Source organism: Desmodus rotundus, chromosome 10 (genome assembly GCF_022682495.2).
Source record: "Desmodus rotundus isolate HL8 chromosome 10, HLdesRot8A.1, whole genome shotgun sequence".
Classification (NCBI taxonomy): domain Eukaryota; kingdom Metazoa; phylum Chordata; class Mammalia; order Chiroptera; family Phyllostomidae; genus Desmodus; species Desmodus rotundus.
The window spans coordinates 93,717,978-93,739,377 of NC_071396.1; the positions used below are offsets into that span (position 1 = coordinate 93,717,978).

At 43.5% G+C, this 21,400-nt stretch overlaps 1 protein-coding gene across 2 annotated transcripts in view; it reads right to left on the reverse strand.

Moving 5' to 3' along the window:
* EPG5 (ectopic P-granules 5 autophagy tethering factor) overlaps positions 1 to 21,400 on the reverse strand; it is a 97,039-nt gene that overhangs the window by 38,622 nt on the left and 37,017 nt on the right. For both annotated transcript variants that reach the window (XM_024580215.3, XM_024580216.3), the window contains 11 exons: positions 19,694 to 19,813; positions 18,824 to 19,083; positions 12,917 to 13,057; positions 11,956 to 12,100; positions 11,527 to 11,724; positions 11,034 to 11,144; positions 9,744 to 9,866; positions 8,735 to 8,901; positions 7,682 to 7,903; positions 5,773 to 5,896; positions 2,453 to 2,597 (listed from right to left, as the gene is read on the reverse strand). In XM_024580215.3, the coding sequence (XP_024435983.2) occupies positions 2,453 to 2,597; positions 5,773 to 5,896; positions 7,682 to 7,903; positions 8,735 to 8,901; positions 9,744 to 9,866; positions 11,034 to 11,144; positions 11,527 to 11,724; positions 11,956 to 12,100; positions 12,917 to 13,057; positions 18,824 to 19,083; positions 19,694 to 19,813 (1,756 nt within the window). The remainder of the gene's footprint in view (positions 1 to 2,452; positions 2,598 to 5,772; positions 5,897 to 7,681; positions 7,904 to 8,734; positions 8,902 to 9,743; positions 9,867 to 11,033; positions 11,145 to 11,526; positions 11,725 to 11,955; positions 12,101 to 12,916; positions 13,058 to 18,823; positions 19,084 to 19,693; positions 19,814 to 21,400) is intronic.

Genomic DNA, 21,400 nt, shown 5'->3' on the forward strand with positions numbered 1-21,400 from the left:
AAATTTAATAGCCATGACTTTATTACTTGGCATAAGAAGACTAGCATTGTTTGCACCCCAAGCAGATGGAATTTAACATTCCAAACAGGTCAAGTGCAGGATCGTCCCTGATAGCTGGGGTTTTTCCACCAGAACTACCGCTCCTTGCACAGAAGGTAATAAAGTTGGACATTCATCACTGAGTAAGATTCCTGACCATATTTAGGTTTGTTTCAAGCAGCTTTTTCAAAATTAGTATCACTTACCATTTAAAAAAAATCAAGGATATTTTAAAAGCAAAATAAGAGACAGGAAAAATAAATAAATTCGGAGCACTTTTAACTATAAATACCACTCTGGACCACATGTGACAAAAATGCAGAAGCCAACAAAACAAATTTAATTCAAGGAAAAGAAGCTGCTGCCACAGGTGTGCAGTGTCCTGTGAATTACTGCTGAAATTCACCCTGCGAGCACCGCCTCCAGTTCCCTCACCTGCTGTGATCACCACCTCACCTGCCATGAAAAGCCTGAAGCATCTTATTCTAAAAATCTAGGTCTTAATTTCATTTAGGACTGCAACCTGTACCCATCACCAGAAACAAGGGACAGGACAGTACAGGGACATGGAACAGGGTCTCTGGAACAAGATGGCTCTACCGCTTATCAGCTTTGTGACTGGGCAAGTCACCTAACCACCTTATACTCCTCGGGTTCATGACCTACTCGATGGGGACAAATCTCGTAGGGTTGTTCGGAGTACTGAGTTAACGCATGTAAAGTGCTGGGACAGAGCCTGGGACAAACGAAAGGCTTAATAAATGAGTAGCTTTACTCCAGTGAAAACAGTCAGCCTTTTAGGGCAATGTTAGTAAGGCACTGTGAAAGCACTACCAATGGGAAGGCATGATCAGAAGCGTTCAACAGCTTCCAGAGCTGTAAACATACAGGTATTTCTTCATCTCATTTAACAGGTTTTCAGGAATAAAAATGAAGCTCGATATGAGCTGGGTTGAGGGCAACTTTTTTACCTTCCCCTACATACTTCTCTATATTGTTTTTTTTTTTTTTCAATGAACACATGCAACTTTTATAATTGGATGGGGGGACTATTATTATTTCAGGGGAGGAAGATGTTGGAGAGAAAAATTATAAAGCCCTGTTGAGACTGTCTAGTACCTTTATTTTACAGATGAGTGGACTAAAGCCAAGACAGGCTTTTCTCTGATCACGTAACAACTAACTAGTTGGTTGGTGGCAGAGCCAGAGCAAGAAGGTGCTTTTCTCCGAATCACTGCAGTGCTCCATTATACTACACGTTACAGTATTTTGTTCAATAATTCTATTCAGTTGTATTATATGTTCTACATTTTAGAAATAAATTTAGCAAATAAAGTTGTGATCCCCAAATACTGTTTTGTTATTTTTTTAAAGACTTTATTTATTTACTTTTAGAGAGAGGGGAAGGGAGGGAGAAAGAGAAGGAGAGAAACATCAATGTGTGAGAACTGAGGACTTGACCCACAACCCAGGCATGTGCCCTGACCAGGAATTGAACTGGCAACCTTTTCGTTCGCAGGCCACTGAACCACAACAGCCAGGGCTGTTTTATGTTATTTTTGTTGTAAGATATGTCATCAACTTTCCAGGTTAAATGAGTTTTTGTGGCCTGGCATAAAAAACTAACTGATAATTTATAAAATTGTTTCTCTAGAAAAATGCACTATGAGAAACAACCAACTTAGAAATTTGGGGACTATGACCCACTTGTATTGTATGATAAGAGTTCCAGATTCAGAGGGAAAGTTTGTAAAAGAAAAAGACTTCTGAATTTTAAAACTACGAGTCCAAAGTAATGAAATTAAAGTTGCACTTTACACATTGATACCAGTTAAAATGTCTTTAGAGTGTAACAAAGAAAATGAAGCACAAGCACAGTCACTCTCCAGTCTCCTTTCAGGGAGCAGACCCACGTGTCTCAGTTTGGACCAATGAGATGGGCTTGAGTAGTCTGCAAGCAGCTTCTTAAAACAGTCCTTAACAGAGGAGACTCCCTTTCCTGCTGAGTAAGCAGCCACCTTGGAGACCATATTTAGGTTTGTCACATGTGGTAACAGTGGGGCGGCCAGGCAGGAGGAGCAGGGGTCCTTGGGGGCTTGTCGGTCACAGGCCGCTGCTCTGAAATGCCCGATCCAGACTCCCTTCACATGAGAAAAATTAAATTACATCTCTATCTTACTGAAGCCATTATTATTTTAGAATTTTCTCTCACTCACAGCCTAACCTCAAAGTGGTAGACAAGTTAACCATGAATCCTAAAAAAGCAATTCTCACTGATGGCGTACACTGTGTACAACTCAACCCTCAATGGCTCTGATGCCCTCATTCATCCGTCCATATTCATTCACTCACTCATTCATTCATTCATTCATTCATTCATTCATTCAAAGGGCCTGATGCTCCTATGACTCACCCAGAAAAGGATCAGTGAAGTCGAGCTGCACAGATAAACTGCAGGGCACAGAATGGGACTCAAGCTTGGTCTGTGTCCACAGCCCAATGGTTTCCTGAAACTCATAATGTATGCGCTCCATGTTTAAATATTCCACCCACAGATCCTAGAAAGAAACAAAACCACAGGACATTAACTTTCACAGATATACTCACAGCATATTTAACTACAAAATGAACCAGTAAGTTTGAACACAAGGTGGTCCATTCCAAGTTCTCCAGCACTAAGATGAATAGCATTTAAAATTAATACTCTTAACAATCTTAGCAAGGATCTCAAAAGTTTTTTGATTATGTATCATGATAAGAAAAAATAATTTTAATAGTCCTACTAAATGCATATTTGTAAATTATAGACACACATTACTGAGCTAAATTATAAGACATAGGTAAATAACAGAAATGTTACAGAGAAAAATAAAGATACTGAAAATAATTGTATCTGCATTAGATCAAACCTTATGTCCCACTAACAATTTACAGGAATATAGGGAACAGAAAAACATATTAAGCTACGCCAAAAAGATACAGTAAGCAGCATCTATACTGTGGGGAAACTCTACGGATAAACTACCCAAGTTCTTCAACAAATAAATTGCAAGGGAAAAACAGGGCTGTGGGGAGGGCCCTGGCCAGTGTGGCTCAGTGGTTGGAGCGGCACTCTGCAAGCCAAAAGGCGGCTAACTGGATCCCGAGTCAGGGTACCTGCTGAGATTGCAGGTTCAGTCCCTGGTCGGGGCACGTACAAAAGGCAGCTGACCAGTGCTGCTCTCTCACACTGATGTTTCACTCCCTCTCCCTCTCCCCCTTCCTTCCCCTCTCTCTAAGCTCCTCTGGTGTGGATTTAAAAACAAAAGGGGCTGGGGGGATTAAGGAAAAGACCTATAGATTAAACAGACATAAGAACTATGAACCAATCACAAAATGCAGATCCTGATTCAGACAAACTGTAAAAAATAAATAAAAACAAAACTTTTATGACATTTATGAGACAATTAGAAATTTGAACACTGATTAAATGTTTGATTTTTAATAACCTGTTATTAATGTTTTTCAGATGGAAATGCTATTGCGTTATGTTGTTTTTTAATCATCTTCATTTTTTTCATCATCGAAAAGGATTCGAGGAAAAAGGAAGGGTTGCAGCCCAGTGAATGCAAACATGGCAAGCCAGGTGCACACTCTTAATCCTCATCTTTTAATCTTTATGCACCAAATGCTCTGAGATTAGCTCCAAGATAATATGGTGGAGGGCGTGGGTGAACTATGGATGAAACTAGACACACGGTACACGGGGGTCGGGAAGAATGGGCATTCCCGCCATCATACTATTCTATTTTCTGTATGACTGAATTTTTTCATGGTAAAAGGTGAAACAAGTAAATAAAAATGAGGAATAAATAGGGCTTCTAGTATTCTCCTCCTACACTCCAGTGAGCCATCTTGCATATTCTGACTACGTACTTCACTGGGATGCAAACCTACAACCCAGGCATGTGCCTGGACCAGGAATCGAACTGGTGACCTTCTGCTTGTTGGACAACACTCAGTCAACTGAGTCACACCAGTCAGGGTGCTATGATTAATTTTTTAAAACACTGACCAAGTATCTACACGTTCAAAACCTTGGATAAGGCCTTGGTGTGAGGAGTATAAAGAATAAACGAGTATGGAACTTCACTCAAGATTTCAAGACACCAAGATCACATATTATTTTTCCTGTTTCTCTGGCTCTACACTCTCAGCCTTATTTCTCTGTGCCTTAAATGTTATCATCCCTCACATTTTTATCTTCTTAATCTAAATGGTCCAATACCATTAAACCCCCATTTCCTACACAGCCTCATTCCTGAATTCTATACCTGAATATCCCCTCCCTTCCAACTCTTCAATAGAGGGTTCTCTTTGAAGCTCCTCTGGCACTTCCTCTTCCATTATGTACTATCTTTGCAAACAGCACCTCTAGCTGCCCAAGCTGGAAATCTGGGAGTCCTTGTGTATCTAATCAATCCTGCTACTGTATCAACCCTACTGTGTATCTATCTAACAATCCTACAGATCCTACCAATTCTTCCTCAATATGTTTTTAATTCATCCATTTATTTAATCACTTCCACTATTTCAACAGCTCTCCAAACAGATTTCAAGAAAAACTTCTTTTAGAAAAGCATATATGGCCCTTAGAGATTTGACCCTATTCGCCTCTCTGGCTTCATCTGTCATCTTCAAGTGGGTGCTATGCCCCAACCCACACCTTTTTGAACATGCCAGGCTCTCTCACCTGCCATGTCTTTGCACATACTGGTCTTTCTGCTGGTAACATCCTCTCAGCCACTGCCCATCACCATGCCTTTCCTAACCTGACCAATTCCCATTCATCCTTCAGGGTTCAGCTCAAAGATCACCACTCCATCCCAGTCTGAATCGGGTGCTGTTCCTCTGTGTTTCCACAGCACCCTGTACATTCTACTCCCACAATCTTTACCAGCAGATGTAATAACAGCCTAAGAAAGGACTATAGACATTGCCAGGTGCCAGAGAGAGAACAGCTTAAAATATGCGAAGATTAGGACTGAGTACTTCCAGAAGGGCAACCGAAACTGAGACACCTATGAGTAAATCATCTCCAAGGCTACATTAAGGTGATCTATCTATTTCATGCCATTAACTTCATATGTAACGCACGGATCCTAACATATTCTGACACTGTGCTTTTTATGGGAGTAGAGATGACAGCTTCCAAGTGTTCAGCTTCTAACAATTTAAAATAAGAAAGAACAGAAAGCCTCAGGAAGGTTATGTCTGTGAGATTGCAGGAAGGCCTAGACCAGATTTCAAGCCTTCAGGTAGGGTCATAATGGGGTCGGAGAATCAAAAGGTAATATCCCTTGCCCTAACCAGAATGGCTCAGTTGGTTGGGCATCATTCCCCAAAGTCAAAGGTCACCGATTCAATTCCTGGTCAGGGCACATGCCTGGGTTGCCGGTCAGTACCCCATTGGGGCACGTACAAGAGGCAACTGACCGATGTTTCTCTCACACATCAATGTCTCTTACCCTCTCTCTCTCCCTCCCTTCCCCTCTCTCCAAAAATAAATAAACAATATATTTTTTAAGGAAATATCTCTTCAATGCAATCACACTTATGTACTGAAACTCCACAAGCACAATGGCCATTCAAGCAAGCCATTTCCATATTGGTAAGTGGATTTACCATTGGACTATGAATGTGACCAACGCAACCCGCAGTCAGATATGCTAAAAGAGACACTGCCAGTTTCACCTGCTGGCTCTGCATCACTTTCGCTAGCCTGTGAGTGTCATAATGCTTTGGTAGAGAAGGGATATAGGTATCTCCTTTCTGAAAATTTTCATCCTCTAGCCATAATATATATACATTGAAGAGCCTAAAAGAAAAAAAAACATAATTATATATAAAATAAAAAGATATGCAGACACATGAAGTTTCTTACATCTCTAGAAACAATGTCACCACAACATAAAAGAAAGCACATAATACAGAAAATGTTTCCAACAACCACCACCCTCCCGAAAAGCTCATGAGCCAACAGGGGAGAAAGACAGGTCGCAGATGACTAAACTACGATGCAATAATCGCTGAAACAAAAGATGTGAAGAAACGGCTCTGTGAACTCTATTATTAAAGTAGGATTAAATACAGTAAACAGGAAAAGAAAAAAACAGTTCTTTCCTCAGCAACCCAGCCACAGCGAGCCTCAGTGCTTTGAAAAGTCTGAATACTATTCGTATAAATACACTGTGTCTCCAGAGAAAACAGTGAAAGGCATTTTCAGCTTATGGACTGGCAGAGCCCGCCGGCTTCAGGCTCGCCGACACCTCCTGCAGCAGGAGTCCCAGACAGGACTCCCGATGCGTGTGCGCCCTGTCCCCACTGCGAAGAGATAAAACAAAGCGAGGCTAAAAAGAGAAAGAAAAATCAATCTCAATTTTCCAGTAAAAAGTTTTTAAAAAATTGAATGACATTTCCTTTGTTTTTATTTTGTTTTATTTTTACAAGGAACACAGTCCACTTCGCTAAAAATCACTGGTATTTTAAGCAGCTGTTTGCAGTAAGAGGTTCCAGAGTGGTGTCTCCAGCACATGAATGACTGACTGGGTGGGGAGCTGGGTGGAGGTGGCGTGACTGGGCTGTGCTTATCGAGGTGGAAAATCACCGCCGTTACCTCCCTGGTAGTCTGCATGGGAAGACAGCCAGGGGCAGGGGCTTGACGTGCTTAAAGGGCAGAGGCTGGGATGGATCTCTCTTCCAGCTTCTGATCTGACTGGACGGCTACTTTACCAACATGCCCAAGGAACGGGGATGTAAGAGAGGCAGAAGGGAACAACAAAGACTTCCTTGGCTGATCTAAATGTTCAAAGATAAAGTCTTCCCACTGGTTAAGCCTGGTTAAAAATACGTTTTTCCATCAAGCAAGTCAGACAAGGGGAGAAATCATCTGGAGGCTGCGAGACAGCCCTACGGGTGCTCTGAGGTCAAGCCTGAAGCCTAGTCGCTGGCTCAAAACACTGGGTGTCCACACCAAAACATCTTGTATTCAGGATTAATTGTGAAGAGCCATTTTTATTAGGTCTTCTTTATAAGACTAATCTGGTTCATAGCACAGTTATAAAGGAAAAGTGAGGAGAAATGTGAAAGAGACCCAAACTTACTTCAAAGTTCTTAACCTTTTGGGGATGCCCATATTGTGCCTTTTTTTAGAAGCAGTTTTGGGAGATTACTAGATCCCACCCCACCCCAGGCGAATCCCGAAACCCCCTGGAGGGCCCATGAACTCCCACTGAAAGAACTCTGCCATGCTCACTATTTCTTTTAGAAAACTGTCCCACCAGGCTTCACTAGTTGTTCACCTGTACAACCTATCGTTTGGGCTAGCTTCTGTTTTTACATCAAAAAGGACACCAGCCCTCTGGTTTAAGATCTTTCATTTCACTCAGACTCCAGGTACTCAACAGACGTGTACCCAAAATGCTGATCCATCTCCCACAAACAGAAGAGAAGCACTACAAGATGGAAACCTACAGTCGAAGCTGCCTTCCACAGCCAGTCTAACAAGAGAACAGCATCTAGTAGTTTGTAACACAAATAACTGGCCCAGCACAGCAGCTGTGCTGCAAACAACAATGTAAAAGGCTAAATAACCTCGGGCTACCTCACGAGCTCCATGTGTAGTTCGGGTGAAGTCAGGAAACCGGGGGTGCCAGCCTGGCTGGCTGGTGGCCCTTCACTGCCCTCTGCTGGAACACGGAGGGCCTTGCTCGCCGCATGGTGGAAATCAGCCACCTCAGTCAGGCGCCTCTTCATTTCTTTCAATAAATTGGTATGAGCAGGGCTTTGGAAAAACCTTCTTCCCATACAACCATCTACGGGTAACCTTAAAAAATACACACACAGATCACAACAAGATCAATACAATGTGTTCTTCCCATGTGATACAACATCACAATTAGCCAGTCAATTCACTACAGCTGGTATATACTGCATTAAATTAATACACAATACTTCCATCAAATTGGCTGTTGTGAGGCTCCAACAAGATTGTATACATGAACGTAGTTTCTTAAAGGACAAAATGCAGTGCAGATTCAAGATATTATCACCACCTAGAGTACAGAATAGGTTAAAAATAGTCTGCTCTTGAAAAACTTGCAATCTGGTAGAAAACAGAAGTTTTGAAGAATTAACATTTATGTTTCAAGGGAGTTGAGGAAGTAAGAGAGTGAGCTAGGAAACTGAGCTGGAGCTAGAGATCAGTGGTTGATAACAGTGGACAGCTCCAGCTGGCCAGCGTGTCTTCACCTCCAGCAGAATGCTGGACACCCGCAGGGACAGCCCAGGGCGACTGTCCACACCCGCATGGCTCATCACAAGTCTCCTCGAACAGCCCCATGACAGTCACACCAGCAGCAAGTTCGCGGCAGTTCCCCTCCCTTTGCATGTCCAGGGGCTCCGTGCTAAATAAACCCTGCCAGGTTCCCGGGTGCTGTCTTCGCCACGTTGGGTATGGGGGATGGTAAAGAGAGAGTTGCCACAGGATTCCCTGAACTCAAAAAAGGTCAGTCTGATAAATGTGAAAGAGGAAGGAAGGGAGACTCCTGGCCAGAGAAAGGCTCTGACTGGCCTGCCACAGTAAGAGAGCACAGCAGCAGAGCAGCACTAAGCCAGGACGGATTGACAGAAACCGACAACCGCAGCGGCCACCTACCCATACTGCGGTCCTGGGCGGTGAAGGTACAGGAGGAAGAACTTCTGCCAGATGAGCGGCAGAAGAGGGTGATCAGAAGGTGTGACAAGAGCCTGGTGGGCCCAGCGATAAATCAGGAGCCTCTGGAGAGACGGGACGATGGGGAGCTTCAGCTGGGCCTGGGCTTTCTACAAAAGAGGCGGGGCTTTGAGCAACCATGAAATGAATCCAATCGCAGAGGTTGTTAAATGATCCAGCACTTATTTCTCCAACCCACTAGCTAACACTTTGATCTCCTTGTTAGCAACAGATAAGGGGCAGCTTTTATTCTGTCCAATAATTTCACAGACCCCAGAATTGGAAAGCTCTTAATTATCTAATCTCATGTCCACGCCTTGACATGCCTTTACACCCTTGCACGTGAAACACTACAGTGCAGGAAAGTAGGCCATGAAAACCAAAAGTAAAGCTTTATCACTGTCAAGCTTTATCAATCTCTTGAAAAGTTAAACATTTTAAAATGACTTTCAAGGGTGATAAATTCCTTGAAAGGCTCTGGAATCCCAAAGCAAAGTCTACACTATGGGACCCTAAAAGAGAAGGTCTTTAACTCTAAAGCCTTATACCAGCCTTTCTCACACTTGAGCAAACCTAAGCAAGCTAGGGAGTTTTTAAAAATAAATTCCTGTCCCCACCCCAGACTCAGGACCTCAGAATCTTAGGAACTGGGGTCCAAGAATCTGATTTTTAACAAGCTCTACATTGGAAACTGCTCTAAAACAATGGCAATCCCCTTCACACGTGCAATGAACACAGTCTTCAATGTTTACGCTGTGATTCTCAAGGTAAAATGCAACTTGGGAAGGAAGTAAACACTTCAGGTATAGCATCTTCAGCATTGGTTGGGTTGTGTGCTTTCCAAACACTCACAACAAAGGAAAATACAGGCATTCGGAAGCTACAGGTGAACCCATCAGCAACCAAGTATAAACCACCTTCTCCCGTTCAAATGCAGAACTGCTATTTGCACCTTCAAAGCTTGGTCCGGGGTGAAAGAAGGGTTTATAACCAGCTCCCCTTCAACAACTCTTCGGAGCTGAGAATCTTCTTCAAAGATGGATTCCATGTTCAGGACAGTCCATGCAAACCAGACCTGCAACGGCAGGAGGTGAAGGGGAGAGGAGTCAGCAACTCACTCGGACAAACAAAATACAGCCTGATGTTCTACAAACTACCAGCTTTTCTACCACAGATCTCAATCACCGAGTATTTAGGGTTGCTAAAATTAACACATTTTCATACTAATCTATATCCTTATCACAGATATAAATTGAGATATAAAATAGATCACTAAGAAATGTTAAAATTCTTTTTTAGTAAAAGAGGATGTTTGTTAGCTCAACAATATTTAGTGGGCGGTTTCTGTATGTACAGGGGACAGGAAAAAGGGCCAGACACAGCTCTGCCCTTAAGAAGTTTTCCATCTATTAGCAGACAAGACAAATGTACAAGTGACCACATGTGGCATGAGCAGTGGTGACTGCCGAATCAGAGGGGAAGTGCTATGGGAAGGCAGAGGAGGGAGGGCAGGGTCAGAGAAGGCTCTACACAGAGTCTGGTGGGGAAGAAATGCCTGCTAAGACAATCAGCTAGGAGGCAAAGATGTGTGCCAGTACCAGTGAGGGGTTGGCTTCAGGTAGTTCACAAGAGGTACAAGCGGGAGGTAAGACTGTGACAGGCAGTTGAAGGATGTTACTACTGGTTTAAGTGGTGAAACGGACATAATTCAACACAAAGTCTGAGAGGTGGTAATAATGATGAAAATGATGTAATGATAATGATAACAATAATTAATAGCCAATGCCTAGTAAGCACTAAATGCCAAGCACTGCTCTAACGTTTTACATGTCGGTGCAATCATTACTCCCGTTTGACAGTTGAGGACATGGAGGACAGAGAGGTAAGCAAGCTGCCCACAGCACAGCACCAGCAAATGGCAGAACCCTCTGGCTCCCTGTCCACTCTTAACCACTCACCCACGGGGCTGGGCAGGCTGTGCAGTCAGGCAGACCGGGTCTGAACCTGAGCCAGCCACTACCGCCATTAGCCCTCAGATCCTCAGTGAACCCTCTGTAAAACAGAAAGAGCAGCAGTGCAACCTCAGCAGAGGGCTATCTGAGGGTGAAATAAAAAAAGTATTCACCCACGGAGTGCTAAATTCATGCCAGCTGTGTTAGGCTAGTAATAATGTCCTGGTGAGGATGGTAACAATATATTCACGTTCACTGAGATAACCAATGGTCCTGAGGGGGTCTCCTACCTGAGTGGGCGTGGCCAAGCCCTCCACGAAGGAAGGAGTGATGTTGCCCGCCACGATCCAGCTCACCAAGGAAGAGAGCAGACTCCGGTCACAGTGGTAACCCAAAGCATTCTACACGGGGGACAGGGTGTGGAGCAGAGAGAGGAGGCTTTGAGAAAAACCTTATCGATGACCTTTTCAGGAATATCAACAACTATCTTACTACAATGGAAGAGTCTGGTAAGACACGGAGTGTCAATCATTAATTAGTCCACCAGCAGTGACAGATCCAGGCAGTGTATTACAGCCAAATGTAATCGAGGGGGGAAGGAGATATTCCTTTGGCTTTAGGGGGATCTGAGCTGATGGTCTGTGGTTACTAAGATAAGACACCACTATGGCAAGTATATTCAGTGGGCACAGTGTAGCACTGAGAATGGTGTATTTGGGAGAAGCTTCTTAGAAGGCTACTGTCTACCCAAGGACTGAAAGATAAATTCTCTGACAGGTTTACCTTATGTTGCTGGTAGAGTAATTTCTGTACACAGTCCTCCTGCATCAGCTGAAAAGCTGTTTTACACAAGTGGTCCATAAGGAAGAGGATGGGTTGTTCTCGATACCAAAGATGTTGGCTTATTAAAGCCTGAACCCAAAACTCCAATACGGCGATGGGGCCCACTTCATTGGGCTGCGTGCTTACAGCTATGTGGGCCTACAGAGAAAGGGCTCAGGTGAGGTGAAAGGTAATAACCAAGCTCCCATTTTTAAAACACTAACAAAATAATATCTATTTCCACTCCCAAACCCAGATCTGCTGACTTTCTTGGCTAAAAGAACTGTGCCAAGTGCCCTGGAACGACCAGCACCTAAATGTGCTGGCACCAGGGGTGTCTGACTGGGAAGCGGGGCGAGGGCGTGTTCAGGGGCTTACTAGGGCCCTGACCTGGATCATGCCGTTGAGAAGTTTCACGTTGTCCCCATGGCTGGCTCCAGTCAGATGCTGTGCCACCTTGTGGGTGACCTGCTGCGTAACACCCTGAGGGACGCCACTGTCCAGGTGTAGGAATAGAAGGAGGTGGGACAAAAACCTGCCAACACACAGGACAACACACTTTATCTTCCTACCAAAGACAACAGAATTTCCAGGGGCTAATTAATTACTTAGGAGAAAACAGAAAAATACCAAAGTGGTCCCATTTTTACCAAAGCTCTATGTAGAGATTCTAATAAATCTTCAGGAATTTCAAAAAATAAAGTTTTCCAATTTCATGTGGGTTAAAATGAACTCCATCTACCTGGAGAAGTATAGTGAATAGACTCGAGACACACAAACATGTGCAAATTAAAGAGCATCTGAGGAAAAACACCCCCAAGTGCCCCGGTATCCCCTCTCTACCCCCAACTTCCACTAACAAAAGCAGAGATGTTTATAAAATCATTCCACAATCTTTTCTTGGCTGTCAACTCCACACAGGTGGCATATGGGGCACTTTGGGGGACGCCCCCTCAATGAAATCATGGCAGTGTCCTCAGCTCCCTGGGCACACCAGTTCTCCCCCCTCTCTCGGGGCCCTTGCTTCTGCGGGCCTGCTGCCGGAAACACTCCCCCACACCTACCCGGCAAACTCCGACCCACCCCTCACATCCCATCTGCAGTGTCTCTTCCTCAAAGGACACTTCCTGACTCCCCCTGTCATCTTCTCACCCTCTGGACCTCTCTCGTAGCATCCTGTTGACTTCCTTCCTGGTCCTTACAATTAGTAACTACATCCTGAGGACGTGGTAACTGCCTGTGTGTCTGAGGGCAATGCCTGGCCTGCTTTTCTCACCACGGTACAGGTGGCTGCAGCACGAAGAAACGAGAGACAGAGTCATTTGTACCCTCTGAATTGTTCTCTACTTACTGCTCATTCTTCAGAAGGTAGTACTGGCAAGGGTAGAACAAAGGCAGAATCTTATCCAGGACATGGACCACTGTTCTCAAATGCCTCGACTGGACCAGAATTCCCAACAGTGGGATGCCTTCTGCACAGAACTTCTCAATGCTATGGAAAAAGAAAAAGTCAGTGAGCACGGAAGGTAACCAGTTCATAAAACGATGCTCTTCCAATGAGCTGTCAGCCTGCATGCTACCAGGATTATCTTAGGTCTCCAGCACATTCTTGCATAACCAAACTTGACAGAGAAAAATCAGAATCAGAACTCTGGAAGCACAAAGGAACTTAAAAGTTCAGCTATACTTCCATTTTGTAGATAAGAAAGGTGAAGCATCAAGCCCCAATTCACCTAATTTCCTAGTGTAGGGTCAAAATGAGAACCCAGGTTTGAAAGTTTCCAGTCCAGAGCACTTGCTGCTCCCCTCTTCCGTCCCTTAAATGGAGCCTCTCTGAAAGTCAAGAGGCTCTCATCGTCTGCGGTCCCACAGGCATTTACAGCAAAGAGAAGACTCGAAAGTGAGCTCAATCTGACAGTATACTCTGGCAAAAGTCTTCCGAAACCAATTTGGCATTAAAATTTACTTGTTTTTTTTTTTTTACTCCAGAGAAATCTATCCTTAAGAAATAATCTCAAATATAGAAAAATAACAAGACAACCCATGTAAAAGTGCACTTTTCAGACTATTGTAATTGCAAACTCAGAGGCTGAAATGACATGTAAGTACTGGGAAAATCCATTCAATGGAAGTATTATTGCACAATTTTAAAACAATGCATATGACGGCCAAGGGCAACATGGACAAATACTTCTGTTATAACGATACTGGAAACAAACCATAAAATTTTACACTCTTGACTACAACTACCAGTAGAAAAGCACTACACAGATGGGTAAAAGCACAGGGGTGGTGTCGCACCACGATGCTCATTGTTGTCATGGCGGCAGGCATTACAGCTCTCAAAACGACCAGAGGAAAACACTGCACAAAAGTGACAACAAAAAACAGTGTTGTTTCAGGGTGAGTTTTTGACTGCTGTCCTCTGAACTGTCTGTGATGGTGTGTTCATGTACAACTTCTATCCCTGCGTACTCTACCCCAACCCTCGAGCCCATTCCCAAAAGTGCCTCGAGTCAGTTCTAGTACATACACATCCCAGATGGTCATGGTGGACTTGCACACTAGAGTTCCACCCCAAAGGAAAACCCTCATCCTCACCCTCACTCCCGCTGAGAATCCAGTAATTTGCACTGAACAAGTACTTACCTTTAGAGAGGACCTGTAGCAGCATCCATGAATAATGAATAAAGAGCTACAGTCCCAAAATGGACACCAAAAAAATTAGAGAAATCGTGAAACAATTAAGTTTAGAACACTACCTTCAAAGAATTCACATGCCAGACACTGTTCTAAGCATGTTAAATGTATTATAACTCACGAAAGCCTCATAAAGTCCCAAACTATTACTATTTCAATTTGAAAGATGAGGAACCTGAAATGCAGGAAACTGTGAAAGACACCAGACCTACTGGAAACAGTGCAGAGTGCCTTCCACAAGGCCCATAAAATCTCTCTCTTCCCAGTAGATCAATTCTGCCCCTTTACCTGGCCTTCCAATTTGTCCGTAAGTTGGCCCTCCTGGCGTACCTGATCATCTCCATTCACCAACGTGAATCACAGGTTTCAGTCAGGAATGTTCCTTCATCACTTCCCCACCTCTCCTCTAACCCCTCAGACACCTGGGGCTCCTTCCCGTGTTCATTCAATCAAATACCTACTCAGTTCAAGTTCTGGAGATACAAAAATGAAAGAGACAATGCCCTTACCTTGAAGGAGGGGGAGAGAGAAACTTTTACACTACAGCGCAGTAAGCACACTGCTCAGAATGCCCAGGTGCAGCAGGGTGGAAGGGGTGGCCCTTCGGCTGACTCTTCAGCACCGTGGGCGCAGATCACCTGGAGAAGGTGAGAGTCACCACTCTGCTCGTAGAAGTCTTCTCTAATTAAGACTCCTCTCCAAAGCTTAGCTCCTCCGTGAAGGTAATCTGCTCTAATACTTCTCCTTCCTTTAAATTATTCCTGCCCTGGATGGGTGGCTCAATTGGTTGGAGCATCATTCCATGCACCAAAAGGTCACAGATTCAATTCCCAGTCAGGGTCTGTGTGGGGTGTGGGAGGCAACCAATTGATGTTTCTCACATCACTGTTTCTCTCTCCTCTCTCTCTCTCCCCCACTAAAATCAATAAACATATCCTCAGGTGAGGATTAAAAAATAATAATTAAAATATATAAAAAATAATTCTCCCTGCTCATACCGAGTGGTTCTCAATCTATACTGCATGTTAGAATAACCCAGAGACTGGCAGAGGAAAGCACCTCCCTGTGGCAGCTGCAGCCACAGTCGCTGCAGACACTGATACAGACACCTCCAGAAACTGAGAGAGAGGAAGACCAGCTGGGCTTCTCACCTCCAGTCTCCAGCCAGTGCCTCCTATTGGCAGGGCCCCAAAAGAACCAATTTGGCTGGGATCTGGGAAACATACTTTGCAAAAGTGATCACTGTGGTCCGTGCTATACAGCAGAATGCAGGAAAGTGGGGGAGGAGGTGGATGTGAACAAAGAGGACAAGTTTCAAATCTCAAGGCTAGCTTTCTATTTTACTTCAGATTAACCCAGCCCCACGAAGAGGTGTCTGGTAGAACACCAATGACTCTGGTTCCTTTGAGGCCTGGAGATGTCTTCTGCCTGCTTCTTTCAGCTTATTGGACACAGTATTGATATTGTTATGGATCTTGGCTATTCAAGGCACTACTGACTTCTGGTCAAAATGGAGGTGTAGGTAAACACGGCTTGCTTCCTCACACAACCACAGCAAAAATTTCAAATAAGTGACAAAACAACTATCACCCAGAAAAGTCAGAAAATCGAGCTATATGGAAGTCCAACCACCAAGGAGCTACAGAAGTCACATTCATCCAGATGGGTTGGAGGGGTGGAGAGGCGCAGAGCGAGGTGCTGGATATAAGTCAGGAGAGATACCTGGGGAGTGAGAGGTGCCAGCCCCACCCCAGACCACCCCGCCTAGGGTTCCAGTGCCAGGAAAGTAAGTCCCCACAACTTCTGGCTATAAAAACCAGTGGGAGTTGGGGCGGTGGAAGAAACTGCAGGATTCTCAGGAGTCTCCTCTGAAAGGGTCCACAACTGACTTAGGACTCATGCAGACTCACGCCCTCTGGGCTCTAGTGCCAGGGTAGCCTCTGGAAGTGCACCAGTAGCATACAGGGAGAAATTGAAATATCTGGCATTAGGGCGAGTGACAGGGGACAGCTTCCTCCTAGACAAAACTCTAGAGGCGAGGCAGTGGCACTGTCCTCTTTCTGAGCCCTCCTCCACACAGGGCCACAGAGCAGCAACACTATCAGAAACTCCATCAACCTGGCTCACATGGGTTGCCCCGCCCTGGTAATTACCTAAGGCTCCACCCTCTCCGACTTACCCCTGTACTTTTCTACAATAAGCCAAGCTACTAAGACAGAGAGTCAAAACAGCTCTACCTGATACATAGGAACGAACACAGGGAGGCTGCCAAAATGAGGAGACAAAGAAGTATGGTCCAAATGAAAGAACAGAACAAAACCCCAGAATAAGAACTAAGTGAAATGGAGATAAGCAAATCTATCATATGCCGAGTTCAAAACACTGGTTATTAGGATGCTCAAGGAACTCACTGGGTACTTCAAAAGCATAAAAGACCCAGGCAGAAATGAAGGTTACAGTAAGCAAAATAAAGAAAAATTTACAGGGAATCATCAGTGGAGTGGATGAAGCCAAGAATCAAATCAATTATTTGGAACATAAGAAAGAAAAAACATTTAATTAGAACAGCAAGAAGAAAAAAGAACTCAAAAAAATGAGGACAGGTTAAGGAACCTCTAGGACAACTTCAAACGTACCAACATTCAAATCTAGGGGTGCTGGAAGGAGAAAAGAAAGAGCAAGAAATTGAAAACTTATTTGAAAAAATAATGAAAGAAAACTTCCCTAATTTTGGTGAAGGAAATAGACATAAAGTCCAGGAGGTAGAGAGAGTCTCAAACAAGATGGATGCAAAGAGACCCACACCAAGACACATTAAAATGCCAAAGGTTAAAGATAAAGAGAGAATCTTAAAAGCAGCAAGAGAAAAGCAGAGGAGTTCCCATAAGACTGTCAGCTGATTTCTCAAAAGAAACTTTACAGGCTAGAAAGGACTAGCAAGAAGTATACAAAGTGATGTATACACCAAGGACCTACAACCTAGGTTACTCTATCCAACAAAGCTATCATTTAGAATGGAAGGGCAGATAAAGTGCTTCCCAGACAAGGTAAAGCTAAAGGAGTTCATCATCACAAAGCCATTATTATATTAAATGTTAAAGGGACTTACTGAAGAAAAAGAAAAAGATCAAAACTATGAACATTAAAATGGCAATAAATTCACAACTATCAACAACTGAATCTAAAAAACAAACTAAGCAAACAAGTGGAACAGAAACAGAATCATAGATATGGAGGGTTATTAGTTGGGAGGAGGACAGAGACTAATGGGGGAAAGGTACAGGAGCATAAATTGATAGATACAGAGCAGGCGGGGGGGGATGTTAAGAACCGAATAGGAAATGGAGTAGACAAAGAACTTATATGCATGACTCATGGACATGAACTAAGGGGGGAATTGCCAGAGGGATTGGGGGGTGCCAGGGGGAGGGGGGCAAAGAATGAAAAATTGGGACAACTGTAATAGCATAATAAAATATATTTAAAAATATATATATATATTTAAAAATTATGTTAAATCATTTTGTTTTAAAAAGAAGAATCTGGAGACCTGGCTCCTCACACCAGTCAGATAGGATTCTCACCCTCTTCCCTACATTGGTATTTTTAGGATCATTCCGAAATTGATGTAAATAGCAGCAGTTAGGAACCTCTGCTCTATACATACCATCCAGCCCGTGAGTATGTATTTGGTACTGCCAATTATTTTATCCTACCATCTCCACTGAACTGTCGACAACCTGCAGCTTTTTAACAGCTCCGTAATTCCCTACTGCACGGCACAGGGCTGAGCACCAACAGCTGAGAGGACAACTGGCATCCTCGGAAAATACACTCAGTGCAGAGCATGACGCTGAAAGCCGGAAGTGAAGGAGGTGCCACAGTGAGTATGAAATGCAAGAACCAGAAACCTCAGGGCCAGACAGGTTTTAGATAATGGGGGGGGGGGGGCGGGTGCGGGGGGCAGGCAAAAAAGTAAAAGTAAAATATCACAGGAAAATGATCTTTAAAGAAAATAATTTTTAACCAACTAAGAAGCCATTCATTCACCGTTACTTACTGGTAATACAAGACACACACAGTCCCTGGGCTCTAAGCTCAGGGAGGGTCCCTGACAAAATTAAGCAGAGAACTGCAACGTGGTGTGGTAAGTGCTCCAGTGGAAGAAATACAGACAGTGACCAGAGAAGCACGTGACCGCATCACGCATTTCATTCCCCTGGGCATGTTTAGCCCTCCAGCTGAGGAACCAGAGTTGGGCTGCCATCCACTTTAAAATTCTGTACAGGTGACCAATTATTTTTATTTGATCATTATTCTGAGGAAAAGAATATATCAACTGCTGACATAAACATTCCACTCTGGATGACATGTTCAACTCTCTTTATAATGTAACAAGGTGACTTTCCGGTATAAGTGTATCATATGAATTCGGGCAGCATGTCCCCTTGATAGCAGGTTTGATGGAGGCCTCGGACCTCGGGATGTAAAAGGTGAGATTCTAGAATCACTGACTGTAAGATTCAACAACCCTAAAGTTTCAGCCCAAACACAGTACCTGTGGCCCACGGTTGTCATAGCTAAGGCCAGATAACAGCCAATGGGCATGCCCGCTTTCACAGCCTTCAGGAGGGGATGAAACGTGGGTGACTCTGTCATGTCCGGCACAGTGCTGGAGAAGGGAACAGCTGGACAATTCTGCTGTATTCCATAGTCATTTTTATGCAGTTTTAACCTCAAGATCAAGTTCCAGGCCCATTGGTTAAATGAGGTCTCAGGTGTCTCTCCATATCGAACAATACTGGCCAAATAGGAAACCTAAAACAATTATTGATTTTAAGCCACATTAGTCACACACACACTAAATCGGTAAGCTCACCCACCCAAACCCTTCTGTGACCAACAAAGCCCTTGAAAGAGAGGACATATCACTTGCTGGTATTCTGTGTTTGTGATACTAAATCAAAGCAATTTCTCAAAGTGACCACTTCTGCTTACTTGCTAGTCATTCTATGAACTTGATCTGAGTCACCTGAAGCAATAGAATAGTGATACGGAAGTTAATATGCAAAAAGTGGTGTGCTGGTAAGTAAATTTAACCCGTTGGAGAGTGGGAGAAGCTCATTCCCACCATTCATCAATTTTGGTGGATTAAAAAAAAACCCCACCATGGTCAATTTCAAGCTGCCAATATATAACCCTGGCTGGCAGAGTTCCTGAAAACGTCACGCTCAGCTCTGCTGAGCCAGGGCAAGCCGGCTCCAGCACACCACTGTAGCGCAACTCCAATTCCATACTAAAGCGGTCATATGTAGACTACTTCTTAAAGAAAAATGTTTATCTAACCATAGGGTAAATACTGTAACTTGATCTACCCAGGCTATTTATAATAAAGATGTATGTTCTCAACACACAGAGATGCAGATACCTGCTTCATACTTTCAGAAAGAAGCCCAGCATATGGCTTCTGTGCGAGGTACTTCTGGTACGCTTCGAGAATCGTTAAAGCCACTTCAGTATGGACAGCTTGATCCAGGTGAAGGGTACCCTATTAAAGAAAAAATTAATCACATATATGCAATCTTGATTTTTATATATATATAAACCAAAAGACTAGGCAGAATAGTGAAAGAGAATCTTGGATGCAGAAGCTAAATTTTCCAAAAATCACGTTCCCTAACTATTAAGTTATAAAATGACAATAGGAAAAAAAAATTTTAATCTATTTTTAAAGAACCATTACGCTGTACCTAGATAGTTTTAGATCTGAATCATCCTAGACTCCAGCCATAAAAGGTATCTTTGAATGTAATCTTCCTCCCCTTCCCTAGAATCTCTATGAAGTTATAAGTTTAAGGGCATAGCCACAAACCAGGAGTATGTTTAATTATTATTAAATAGGAAGAGATTTAATAATTTAAGTATATATTCCCTTTTCTTGTTCTATCAGTATTGAAAATATTAAAAATACTCAACAACACAGGTAAAATATTCAAGAACCTTAAGTGGTTTATCAAATTTCCCACCCAGTCTTCCCCTGCAGCCTGAAGAAATACATTCATTAACTCTCTCCTAGAAGATGGCTTTTCTAACTCTAACGAAGGACCAAGGAGACTCTCACAGACTCTCTTCTCACAGCTGAGAGAAGGGGGCAGGGGAAGGCGAAGGTGGAGAGCAGCCCCCTGTAGTGCTCACCCACCAGCACCTGAGAGAAAGAAGGCCCAGCTGAACCCATGGGCAGTCCCATATGGTCAGGGTCGCCCTAGGGGAAAGCTCCCTGGCTTCAGTGTCCTCATCTACACAACAGGCGTCCTGTCCGTGCAAATCTCTGACAATGGCTGGGGGACTAGTGACCTGCTCAGAACAAAACCCGGCAGACAGCTGGAGAGGGCTGAGTTCTCTCCTATTTTCCCTTTAAAATGCTTGAAAATTTTGATCAAGGAGGGCAACCACTAAGGCATAGGGTAAAGTGACAGGAAGGTTTAACAGTCAAAATCACCTGACCTGACACTTTGGAGACATATGGTAAGTAGTAGGAAGGCCTTAAAACTAATAAATTATTATTAATGAAAACCACCACTGAGTACTTAACGTGTGTCAAAAACTGTCCCATTTTACCATGTCCTACGCTATAGAATCCTTACATCAACCCTATAAAGTAAGCTTATCTATATCGATGCTTAGAGATGAGCAACTAAGCCCCAGAGAGTACAAGAAGCTTGCTCAGGGCCACAGAGCCAGGAGGTGGCAGAGCTGGGATCAGAACCCAGGCAGGCTGGCTCTGGTTCTTACCCAATGCACAGTGTTTCAGAAGACAAATCTGAAATAACATGCAAGACAAAATGCAGGAGGAGGAAGGGTCAGAGACCAGAGAGGCATTTCGGAGGAACTGCAGCAAACAGCCAGAGAGAAAACAACAGATACAAATGGTCTAAGAAAAAGGGAAGAATTTTCAATGTGGAATAATTTATCTTCATTCAAAGGATGTTCCCTCTGCAAAACAGAATTAAAGAGGAGATCCTAAACTCTGACACAGCTATAAGAGTCTGCAGACCTTGTAAATAATACTTGGAAATGTTAATGTTTTGAGAAAATGTTTCTTTGAAATGGATGTGTGTAGAACCTCCAGTTTCTA